Source organism: Scyliorhinus torazame, chromosome 28 (genome assembly GCF_047496885.1).
Source record: "Scyliorhinus torazame isolate Kashiwa2021f chromosome 28, sScyTor2.1, whole genome shotgun sequence".
In the NCBI taxonomy this organism is placed as follows: Eukaryota; Metazoa; Chordata; class Chondrichthyes; order Carcharhiniformes; family Scyliorhinidae; genus Scyliorhinus; species Scyliorhinus torazame.
This window is the reverse complement of record NC_092734.1, coordinates 10,909,253-10,921,910: the sequence shown is the minus strand read 5'-3', so window position 1 is coordinate 10,921,910 and position 12,658 is coordinate 10,909,253. Positions and strand designations below refer to the sequence as shown.

Below are 12,658 nucleotides of genomic sequence, written 5' to 3'. Positions count from 1 at the left end.
GCACAGACAGTGACCCAGCGGAGAATCGAACCTGGGACCCTGGCGCTGTGAAGCCACAGTGCTCACCACTGTGCCACCGTGTTGCCCTCCAGTTGTGGTCTTTTGATCCAGGATTACATTTTGGAATCCTGTCTAATTAGAACACCAACTGGAATCATCACAGCGATAATTTCTGAGATCACACAAACACTGATGAGATGAATGAGTACTTAATCTTTTTTTTTTTTAATTTCCAATTGAGGGGAATTTAGCATGACCAATCCACCTAACCTGCACATCTTTGGGTTGTGGGGGTGAGACCCACGCAGACACGGGGAGAATGTGCAAACTCCACACACAGTGCCCTGGGGCCGGAATCGAACCCGGTCCTCCCGTCGTCGGGCAGCAGTGCTAACCACTGTGCCACTGTACTGCCCACTAATCTATTTTTCTTGAAGGAAAATTACCGATCAAGACATGGGTGAAGGCTGTATGTTCTTCTCCATATTGTGGGAGTCAGATGTTCACCAGAAAAGACCGGAAAGGCCTATCTCATAATGTCTCTTCCAAAGGACAACACCATTCCTTTAACTCTGCACAGTCATTTGTCAAGACTTTGTGTCCTGCTCCTGGAGTGGGGTTTGAAGCAACAACCTTCTATTCAGAGATGAGTGTGCTACCAAGTGAACAATGCTGGCATTAGTCCACAGTACTGATCTTTCAGGGTCATTTAATACACACCTGTAAGATGAACTTCTCCTTTCTGACAATGAACCTTAAGAAGAAAGGTTTATCGTTCACGTTTAGACATCAGTTCCAGTAGTGAGTGGGGAATTTGATTCGACTGGGTATTGGCCCTTCCAGATACTGTCACTTGTTACAGACTTAGACACACGGTGCCTGAGGAAGAGAGTTCTATAGATACAGAGCCTAAGAATTGGGAGCATTAGACTGAGTGGACAGTAGGTTTTACATTTCTAATTTTCATAAGTATTTTACTTTGGCTTGCTCATCCCTACAAAAACTCTCATTGTGACTATTGGGAACATCAAAATTGTTAGACAAAATATGGTATGTTCCTTTATGGGCAGCATTACCCATATTTCACCCCTTAATCAAAGTCAAACTTTTTGACCTCATAAGAAATAAGAGCAGCAGTAGACCATACGGCCCCATTCTGAACTACGTAGCTGAACTACGGCAACTCCATCTTCCTAACCTGTCCCTTGCTTCCCTTAGTACCCAAGAACCTATCAATCTCAGTCTTGAATACACACAACTGAGTATCCACTGCTCTCTGGGACAGAGTGGTTCAAAAAAAGAAATGTAATTTGAAAGCTTAATGTGTCTTAAATTCTGCAAACAAATGTTTTATTTGCCCCATTGTGGCACAGTGTGTGCAAATTCCGAGTAAATGATAAATTGTTTGAATGGCTGAATGCGAAGGCCCAGCCAGCCTGCAGGGAACAGGCTTTGGCTTGAAGATCCTGTGTCTCTTCCTGCCCTTTATGACTCTTGTTCTGATCTGCTGTCCCCTTTCCTGCAGCTATTGGGAATGCATACGCAGTGCTCAGCAACGCAGAGAAGCGGAAACAGTACGACTTGTACGGCGATGAGAAACAGGCTGCTAACCGGCACAGTCACAGTGCCTCCGACTACCACAGAGGCTTTGAGGCTGACATCTCACCTGAGGATCTCTTCAACATGTTCTTTGGTGGCGGATTCCCCTCTGGTACGTTTTGGTTGCAATTAAGAAAGTATTTCTGACACTATTATGAGTAATACTGGTTTTAGCTACTGTTATAATGTCACCAGGTTAGCATCTATCCCAGACTAATAACATCAATAGAATTATTGGATTGGATTTGTTTATTGTCACGTGTACCGAGGTACAGTGAAAAGTATTTTTCTGCGAGCAGCTCAACAGATCATTAAATACATGGGAAGAAAGGGAATAAAAGAAAATACATAATAGGGCAACACAACATATACAATATAACTACATAAGCACTGGCATCGGATGAAGCATACAGGGCGTAGTGTTAATGAGGTCAGTCCATATGAGGGTCATTTAGGAGTCTGGTGACAGTGGGGAAGAAGCTTTTTTGAGTCTGTTCGTGCGTGTTCTCAGACTTCTGTATCTCCTGCCCGATGGAAGAAGTTGGAAGAGTGAGTAAGCCGGGTGGGAGGGATCTTTGATTATGCTGCCCGCTTTCCCCAGGCAGCGGGAGGTGTAGATGGAGTCAATGGATGGGAGGCAGGTTTGTGTGATGGACTGGGCGGTGTTCACGACTCTCTGAAGTTTCTTGCGGTCCTGGGCCGAGCAGTTGCCATACCAGGCTGTGATGCAGCCCGATAGGATGCTTTCTATGGTGCATCTGTAAAAGTTGGCAAGGGTTAATGTGGACATGCCGAATTTCCTTAGTTTCCCGGGGAAGTATAGGCGCTGTTGTGCTTTCTTGGTGGTAGCGTCGACGTGGGTGGACCAGGACTGATTTTTGGAGATGTGCACCCTAGGAATTTGGAACTGCTAACCATCTACACCTCGGCCCCGTTGATGATGACAGGGGTGTGTACAGTTCTTTGCTTCCTGAAGTCAATGACCAGCTCTTTAGTTTTGCTGGCATTGAGGGAGAGATTGTTGTCGCTACACCACTCCACTAGGTTCTCTATCCCCCTCCTGTATTCGGACTCGTCATTATTCGCGATCCGGCCCACTATGGTCGTATCGTCAGCAAACGTGTAGATGGAGTTGGGACCAAGTTTTGCCACGCAGTTGCGTGTGTACAGGGAATAGAGTAGGGGGCTAAGTACGCAGCTTTGCGGGGCCCCGGTGTTGAGGACTATTGTGGAGGAGGTGTTGTTGTTCATTCTTACTGATTGTGGTCTGTTGGACAGAAAATCGAGGATCCAGTTGCAGAGTGAGGAGCCAAGTCCTAGGTTTTGGAGCTTTGATATGAGCTTGGCTGTTATTATGGTGTTGAAGGCGGAGCTGTAGTCAATAAATAGGAGTCTGATGTAGGAGTCCTTGTTGTCGAGATGCTCTAGGGATGAGTGTAGGGCCAGGGAAATGGCATCTGATGTGGACCGGTTGCAGCGGTATGCGAATTGCAGTGGATCAAGGCGTTCTGGGAGTATGGAGATGAGGCGCTTCATGATCAACCTCTCGAAGCACTTTATTACGACTGAAGCCAGGGCCACCGGACGGTAATCATTGAGGCACGTTGCCTGGTTCTTCTTTGGTACCGGTATGATGGTGGTCTTCTTAAAGCAGGTGGGGACCTCGGAGTGGAGTAGGGACAGGTTAAAGATGTCCGCGAATACCTCTGCCAGCTGCTCCGCGCAGACTCTGAGTGCACGACCAGGGATCCCGTCCGGGCCCGTCGCCTTCCGAGGGTTCACTTTCAGGAAGGCCAATCTGACTTCGGAAGCTGTGATGGTGGGTATGGGTGAATTATGGGCTGCTGGGGCACTCGTCAGCGGATTGTTGGTTACCTGCTCGAACCGAGCATAGAATGCATTGAGTCCATCGGGGAGGGGTGCGCTGCTGCCAGAGATACTGTTTGTCTTCGCTTTGTAGCTCGTTATGTTGTTTAGTCCTTGCCACAACCGCCGAGAGTCTGTCTGTGACTCTAGCTTGGTTTGATATTCTCTCTTGGCATCTCGGATGGCTTTGCGGAGGTCGTACCTGGATTTCTTGTATAGGTCAGGATCGTCTGTCTTGATCTGATCTGTCAGATCAAGTCCTCAGATCTGTCCTTCAGTAGGGGGTCAATCTTGCGACTGAGCGATGGTTTCCGGTTGGGGAACGCACGTACTGCTTTCTTTGGCACGCAGTCATCCACACATTTGCTGATGAAGTCTGTGACGGTGGTGGCATACCTAGAATTAGGAATGAGTCAATATCTGTTGAGCAAGTTTGGTCCACTGATAGCCCTGCTCATTCATAAATTGCTCTTACCGCTTATTTACCGTTCCCAGATATTGTTCTTTAACCCAAGTGTAAACTTGAACCTGCTGAAGCAGCAGTCTTTTCAGACCATTGTTTCTCCACTGAATTTGCAATTAAACCACTTTGGAGGCAGGAGGTGGCTGTTCCGCCCCTCGTCTTGATGCCGGCACTAACTCCACGCTGGAACTCATGCGACCTGTTATCCTGCTCTTGCCCTGCACCCTTTAATATTTTAGCCGATCAAGTTCCTTCTGAAATGTGCTCAAACTGTTTTGAGGGCAGGGATTTATTGAAAATCAACTCACGATCCTGTGAGAGGGAGATGTCATTCAAATAATCGGCCAACCTCTTGTAAAAGAGGGCAGCGTTTCCTCATTCGGTACCCAAATTTATATGTTAAAGATCATTTCAAAATGTGCAAATAAGGCAGCCGCACACTTCTACCACTAGAGCTTGATACCATCAAATAAGATAGTCACTGACAACTCTGATAGGGAATACAGGAGAAACTTCATTATCCTGAGAGTGGTTGAGAATGAGTAGAACTTGCTACCATTAGGGCTGAATGGTCTGTTCCTGTGCTGTAAATACTTTGTAAATCTAAGCACGGTTGCTTTCTAAGTTCATTTTATAAAGATAGTAAAGTAGCCATTCTAATCTCATTGAACATTTCAGGAGGCCAAACACCCTCTTCATATTGTTATTTCTTCTCCTCCTCATCCCCCAGGCAATGTACATGTATATAGTAATGGACGAATGCGTTACACGTACCACAGACCTGAGCGACGGGATCAGCAGGGTGATGTGAGTATATAGGATCATAGTCTTGTGCAGCACTGAAGAAAGACGTTCATTGTGATTGTGCCAACTTATTTGATGGAGTCATAGAATTTTTTATAGAATTTACAGTGCAGAAGGAGGCCATTTGGCCCATCGAGTCTGCACCTGCTCTTGGAAAGAGCACCCTACCCAAGGTCAACACCTCCACCCTATCCCCATAACCCAGTACCCCACCCAACACTAAGGGCAATTTGGGACACTAAGGGCAATTTATCACGGCCAACCAACCTAACCTGCACATCTTTGGACTGTGGGAGAAAACTGGAGCACCCGGAGGAAACCCACGCACACACGGGGAGAACGTGCAGACTCCACACAGACGGTGACCCAAGCCGGAATCGAACCTAACCCTGGAGCTGTGAAGCAATTGTGCTATCCACAAGGCTACCGTGCTGCCCCTATTGGTCTGAGCTTTCCCATACCCTTCGAAACTGATTTTTGAACCACAATCCTCTTCTCTTCCAAAAACTATCAGAGATTCTGATCTCTGCTGTTTCAGGCTGTGGATGATTGTAGCCCTTATCCTGGATTCCTCCCATCAGAGGGGATAGCTTCTCCGTATTTCACAGAATCAAAGAATACTTATGGCACAGAAGGAGACCATGGCTCTCTGAAGATAAATTTGCTGAGTGTCTGTGTCCCCCTGGCCTTCTGCCCATAACCCTGCACATTCTCCCTCTTCCGGTAATAATCCAACTCTCAAATGTTCAATCGACCATGCTACCACCACACTCTCAGGCAGTGTATTCCATATCCTAGCCACTCGCTGCTTGAACAGGTTTTTCCTCGTGTCTCCATTGCTTCTTTTGTCAATTACCTTAAATATTTAATTCACTTCATGGGATGTGGGTGTCACTAGTTTATTGCCCATCCCTAGTTGCCCTACAGAAGGTGGTGGTGAGCTGCCATATTGAACCGCTGCAGTCCTTGAGGTGTAGGAACATCCACTGTGCAGTTGTTCGGGATTGAGTTCGAGGATGTTGCCCCAGCAACAGTGAAGGAACGGCGATTATATTTCCAAGTCAGGGTGATTTTGAATGCCTCTGTCAAACCTAATCTCTCCACCTTTTGCAAGAAAAACAATCCCAACCTCTAATCTACCTATGTAATTGAAGTTACTTATTGACCATACTAATTATTTTCATAATTTCAGACGCCTCGATTATATTAGCCCTTAACCTTCAAAAGAAACTCGAGGGAGTTCAGGCCAAGTTTATACCTTTTTAAACCCCAATGCTAGCAGAAGCAAAGCTTTGGAATTATTTGAGGAAACCGTTGAATACCGCCGGGGGGGATTGTAGGGGGTTTCTAGATGTATTCTAGATACAGGCATTCTTTCACTTTGGTAAGCATTGGGCCATTATGTTTGACAGAAATTATCTTTGTTTTAAATCCTCTAATTGCTGAACCAAACGTCTAGACTTGTAGCAGGGTCTTATCTTAAATTGCATTTCTGTTGCTTTTTTTCTGAAATATTGACAATGATTTGAGCTCATTGCGAGACTGTGATGTGATTATGTAGGCTGCGCAACTAGGGAATCAGCACAGAGTTATACAGCGAGCTGAACATTCCCCAAGTGCATTTACCGTCAATCTCCATCTGCTTAAAAAATGGTTTCAGAATTGCTGCCCAGGTATTACTTTATATTCCGTTTTATCCACAGTGTGTGTCTGTGTATATAAATCGGTAGAACCCAAACGCACCACCTCTGCCAGGTCCTGGGCCAGCACCTTCCAAACACACAACCTCTGCCAGGTCCTGGGACAGCACAACCTCTGCCATCTAGAAGGACAAGGGCAGCAGATGCATGGGAACACCTGATATTTCCCCTCCAAGCCACTCACCATCCTGACTTGGAAATATATTGTCATTTTATTTCTTGTTGCTGGATCAAAATCCTGGAACTCCCTTCCTAACAGCACTGTAGGTGCACCTACACCACATGGAATGGAGTAGTTCAAAAAGGTGGCTCATTGCCACGTTTCTGAGGGCAATTAGGGATGGGCAATAAATGCTGGCCTAGCCACAGCCATGATCAAATTTTTTAAACGTTTTCATTGGGTGGCATTGTGGTGCAGTGGTTAGCACTGCTGCCTTACATCGCCGCGGACCCGAGTACAATCCCGGCCCCGGGTCACTGTCCGTGTGGAATTTGCACGTTCTCCCCGTATCTGCGTGTATCCCACCCCCACAAAAGATGTGCAAGAATTGGGTACTCTAAATATATATATTTTTTAAAGTTCTTGTCAACAAGTGGATTCAGTAGTTTAAATGCACTAAGCATATACTCTGTATATGTGGGTGAGACAAACTCGGACACTGTTGCTATGCTTATCAAGTTGCTCAGGTGTGTGTGACATTTGTACCATTTAAACATTCTTGGTGTGTGATCTGATTGGATTCCTGTATTTCTTTAGCAGGGTGGCTTGGCACTCTTTGTACAGTTAATGCCAATTCTGATCCTGGTTCTTGTCTCTGTGATTAGTCAAATGATGGTGTCGAGCCCTCCCTACAGTCTGAGCTACAGGCCGTAAGTAAAACCTTAAGATCATACCGTTCTTTCATCACTGGATAAAATCTACTTCATTGTCCAAATTCAAGGAGGACATCTGACCGCTTCTTTACCTCGAACGGCCTCATAATAGTGAGCAGGTTCATTGTAACGCAAGTTGGAAAGAGTTAAAGTAATTTGGTCTGGCAGGTTGCAGAGACCTTTCCAAGGCGATTTGGCCACTGGCATTGGAGATTAACTGGTGGCAGTGTATTTGGGGGAGCTATATTCTTTGATCCGAGGGGTAGCACGGTGGCGCCGAGGTCCCAGGTTCGATCCCAGCTCTGGGTCACTGCCCATGTGGAGTTTGTACATTCTCCCCGTGTTTGCGTGGGTTTCGCCCCCACAACCCAAAAATGTGCAGGCTAGGTGAATTGGCCACACTAAATTGCCCCTTAATTGGAAAAATGAATTGGGTATTTATATTTTTAAAAAAATATTCTTTGATCCGTGTAGGTAGAGTTTTGTACGAGCATGGATTTCAAGTGATTACATGGAGTTAGGGACTTTTAAGGTCATCCCATACCCTGAAGTTATGTAAGAAAGGTTTGCTTCCCTTCATCCTGCAAAGTGTTTCATTGAGTCTATCCAACAAACTGCATTCATATAGCGCAATTAATATAAAACAAAGTCCCAAGGCACTTTGTAGGTAAGAAAGGGAAGGCAGAAACTAGCAGGATGGGTGAAAAGGATGTTTGTTTTTTTTGGAGGATGTTTTCAAAGTTAGAACGGTGGAGGGACTGAGGGAGGGACCTCCAGAGAAGGCAGCTTGGAGGCTTTGCCAAGGCAGATTTGTTTAAGAATTTGGAGAGATTTGCAGACAGTGTAAGATTTTGAGTGTAACGTTTTGGGAGACAGGACATTGGGGGCAGTGCAGAGCAGGACAGAAGCGCCACAAGTTTGGAGAGTTTGACATTTGTAGAAGTGGGGAGGCCAATGTGGAGAGTGTTGGGAGTGTTCCGAAAAGCAGCACATGTGTTGGGGAGCCCAGACTAGACCAGGTGTGAGCTGTAGTAACACCCATCACAGTGACCTGGATAGGAAAACCCACCTCCCTCCTCACCCCTTTAAATCCTCAAACAGTGACCTAAATTTCTAGTTTTATATAAAGTAGAGTACTTGGGTGTGGTAGAAAGGTCATTGGCCTGAATTGTGAACTGTTTCTCAAGCCACAGATGCTCCTCGGGGCCTGCGATGTTGCCCTCTTGTAGAAACAGCACCTGTGGTAAGCTTTCTAATCTTGAGCTGTCGTTTGTTCTCAGGTCCACTGGTCACATTCACAGACGGACGACAGAAGTATTGAAGGTGCATTATTTTGTGGCAGATAAATTTACGACGGAATATACGGGGCAGAATCTGAAGTTGGTGGAACGGAATGTGGAAGAGGATTTCATTGCAAACTTGCGGAATAACTGCTGGAAAGAGAAACAACAGAGTGAGTGATTGGAGGGGCCGGGTGATGGTGGGTGTGTGGGGAGAAGAATGATTTTGTACATAGAATGAACTAACCAAGCTGAATTTGAGCAATGTGCACCCCAGAAGGTACAGACTAATCATGGTTGCATGACCAAATCAAAGCATCCCGTGTACCCCAGTAACTCACCCTGCAAACTCCACGTAACTATTTTAACATCACAATCTCTAGATTTGGGGTAACCAGTATTTATTTCCCATCCAGAGTTTTCCTTGGAAAAGGCGGTTGTGAACCATCTTCTTGAACTGCTGCTATCCAAGGTATTCCCAAATACTGTGGGGTGGGGTAGGGTTTTGAACCAGCAACGATCGAGTGAACGATACATGGCCGAGTTGGACTGGCTTGTGACTTGGATGGGAACTTTTTATAGTATTTAAGCCATGTCAAGCACTCTCCAGTGCTGGGGGGGGGGGGGGGGGGGGGGGGGGGGGGGGGGCAGTACGGTAGCACAGTGGTTAGCACTGCTGTCTCACAGCACCCAGGACTCTGGTTTGATCCCAGCCCTGGGTCACTGCTCAGTGGGTCTCACCCCTACAACCCAAAAACATGTGCAGGGTAGGTGAATTGGCCATGTTAAATTGCCCCTTAATTGGGGGAAACAAAAGAATTGGGTACTCTAAATTCATTTTTCAAAAAGACTCCAGTGTTGATACCTGCAGAAGAAGCTGTGCGTATTAAATGGATGTCACATCTTACTGTCTGGTAATTCTGGGTGGATGTAAAAGGCTCCATACCATTACTTGAAGAGGGCAAAGCTATTTCAGTGCTTTGACTAATGTTCAGAGAACTAATGTTCTCTTATCGACATCACAAAAAGACTAATTTGTCCCCCTAATATTTGTGGGTTGTAACTGCATCTAAAGTGGCTATTATGTTTCCCCACAGAAGTCTCTGGACTTTAAAATATTTATTGTCACGCTTCGAGATGTTATAGAGCACAACAGACGGATACAAGTATTTGTTCTGTTTTGCCAAAGTTGCTGTTGAAGTCTGTGTTGACAAGAGGTGTGAAATCACAATGGCTGCCCATGGTACAAACTGCCCATTCCCACTAACATTTTTATTTTGTCTCTACAGAAGACGGGTTGTTGTATCGTGCCCGGTACTTTGGAGATGTTGATCTCTACCAGAGAGCCCAGAAGATGAGCACACCGAGCTGTACCAGGCTATCAGAGGTTCAGGCGTCCCTGCACGGTTAGAACAGAGTCTGTCACATCAGTAACCAGAGACCAGGTATGTCTTGTGGGTATCAACATTCATTTACCTTCATTTATTTTGATCTGTTGGCTATCCGGCAGATACAGAAACTCATTAGCACATTGAAGAGCCTCCAGATCAAGCTGCGAGGAATCTTCCTGCAGAAACACATACTGCACAGATAAATCTAGAGGATTTAGGCATAGTTTGTGAAGGACAGAGGCTGTAAGAGCTATGATTTGGTACCAGTATTGTCTCTATGTAAAGCACCTTGGTTTTAATCATATTCTATTCACCAGCTCTGATTTTTGGATCATAACTCTGTATGAATCATTGAATTTACAGTGCAGAAGGAGACCATTCAGTCCATCGAGTGTGCACCGGCCCTTGGAAAGAGCATCCTACTTAAGTCACCACCCCCCGTTCTCATAACCCAGTAATGCCACCTAACCTTTTTGGACACTATGGGCAATTTAACATGGCCAATCCACCTAACCTGCACATCTTTGGGCTATGGGAGGAAACCGGAGCACCCGGAGGAAACCCACACCGACACGAGGAGAACATGCAGACTCCACACCGACAATGACCGTAGCCGGGAATTGAACCTGGGACCCTGGAGCTGTGAAGCAACAATGCTAACCACTGTGCTACCGTGCCGCACTGTACGTTGGAACCGTCCGTTATTTTTTTCTTAATTCTTGGACGGAATGTGGGTGTCGTTGACACGGCCAGAATTTGTTGCCCATCCCTAATTACCCTTGAATTGAGTGTCTTGCTCGGCCATTTCAGAGGGGCAAAGAATCAACCACATTACTGTGGGTCTGGAGTCGCATGTGATTTCCTTTCCTAAAGGACATTAGTGAGCCAGATGGGTTTTTACGACAATCGATTATAGACTCATTTCCACAATTAAACTGTTCCCAAAGCTTTTCCATTATTTGTTCTCCAACTCCCACTTTCTCCTGTTTCTTGGCGTGGCACAGTGATTAGCACTGCTGCCTCACGGCGCTGTGGACCCGGGTTCAATCCCAGCACCGGGTCACTGTCCTTGTGGAGTTTGCACATTCTCCCCGTGTTTGCGTGGGTCTCACCCTCACAACCCAAAGATGTGCAGGTTAGGTGGATTGGCCATGATAAATTGCCCCTTAATTGGGGAAAAAAAGAATTGGGTATTCCAAATTTATTTTTTTTAAATTGCCCCTCTGGACCCTTTTACATCTCTCCCCTCTCACCTTAAACTATGCCCTCCAGCTTTAGACTCCCCTACCTTTGGGAAAGGATGTTGACTATCTATCTCATCTATGCCCCTCGTTATTTCATACACCTATAAGATCACCCCCACGCCTCCTACGCTCCAGGGAAAAAAGTCGCAGCCTCTCCTTATAACTCAAACCATCAAGTTTCGGTAGCATCCTCGTAAATCTCTTCTGCACTCTTTCTAGTTTAATAATGTATTTTCGATAATAGGATGACCAGAACTGTACACAGTAATCCAAGTGTGGCCTTACTAATGTATTGTACAACTTCATCAAGACGTCCAAACTCCTGTATTCAATGTTCTGACCAATGAAACCAAGCATGCCGAATGTCTCCTTCTCTACCCTGTCACTCCACTTTCAAGGAGTTATGAACCTGTATCCCTAGATCTTTGTTCTATAACTCTCCCCCTCACCCTACCATTAACTGAAAAACAACCCTCTACAACCATCCTTTGTCTTCTGCCATCAAGCAAATTTTGTATCCAATTGGCTACCTCACCCTGGATCCTGTGAGATTGAACCTTAGACCACGTCGACTGCACTGCCCTCATTTACCTTCTTGGTTACCCTTTCATAAACTCATTCAAATTCGTGAGACATGATTTTCCACTCACAAAGCCATACTGACATTCATATGGTGCATTTCATAGCCACTGGACGTCACAAAGGGTTTTACAGTCAATGAAGTACTTTTGAAGTGCTGTATTCACATAATCCCTACAGTGCAGGAGGCCATTTGGCCCATCGAGTCAGCACCTACCCTTGGAATGAGCACCCTACCTAGGCCCACGCCCCTACCCTATCCCCGCAACCCCACCCAACCTTTGGACACTCTGGGATAATTTATCATGGCCAATCCACCTAACCTGCACATCTTTGGATTGTGGGAGGAAACTGGAGCATCCGGAGGAAACCTATGCAGACACGGAGAGAACATGCAAACTCCAGTTTCCCGAGGTCAGGATCGAACCATGGTCCTCTGCACCGTGAGGCAGCAGTGCTAACCACTGCACAGCCCAAATAATAGAATTATAAGAAATGCTGCAGCCAATTTGCATGCAGCAACTCCCCAACAATGTGACAGCGACCCAGATAACCTGTTTTATTGATGCTGATTGAGAATTGACCAGGACACCAGAGAGAATGCTCCCGTTTCGTAGGTTCTTTCACATCTGCCTGAGGCAGCAGATGGGGGTTTAACGATTCATCCGAACAACAGCACCTCTTGACAATGCAGCACTTCCTCAGTGCAGTACTGCACTGGAATGCCAACTTTGATTATCTTAGCACTTAAGGGGCACGATGGCTAGCACTGCTGCCTCACGGCACTGAGGACCCGGGTTCGATCCCGGCTCTGGGTCACTGTACGTGTGGAGTTTGCACATTCTCCCCGTGTCTGCGT

General features: G+C 46.1%; 1 protein-coding gene across 2 annotated transcripts in view; it reads left to right on the top strand.

The window, feature by feature from the left end:
* The window catches only part of dnajb12a (DnaJ heat shock protein family (Hsp40) member B12a), a 29,801-nt gene that overhangs the window by 16,396 nt on the left and 747 nt on the right, over window positions 1–12,658 (top strand). The window contains exons 4-8 of one of the 2 annotated variants that reach the window (XM_072491462.1): window positions 1,526–1,711; window positions 4,659–4,735; window positions 7,193–7,302; window positions 8,586–8,758; window positions 9,875–10,030. In XM_072491462.1, coding sequence (XP_072347563.1) covers window positions 1,526–1,711; window positions 4,659–4,735; window positions 7,193–7,302; window positions 8,586–8,758; window positions 9,875–9,996 — 668 coding nt within the window. In that variant the 3' untranslated portion in view covers window positions 9,997–10,030. Of the gene's footprint in view, window positions 1–1,525; window positions 1,712–4,658; window positions 4,736–7,189; window positions 7,303–8,585; window positions 8,759–9,874; window positions 10,031–12,658 lie in introns of both variants that reach the window. The other variant, XM_072491461.1, reaches the window with a different exon arrangement.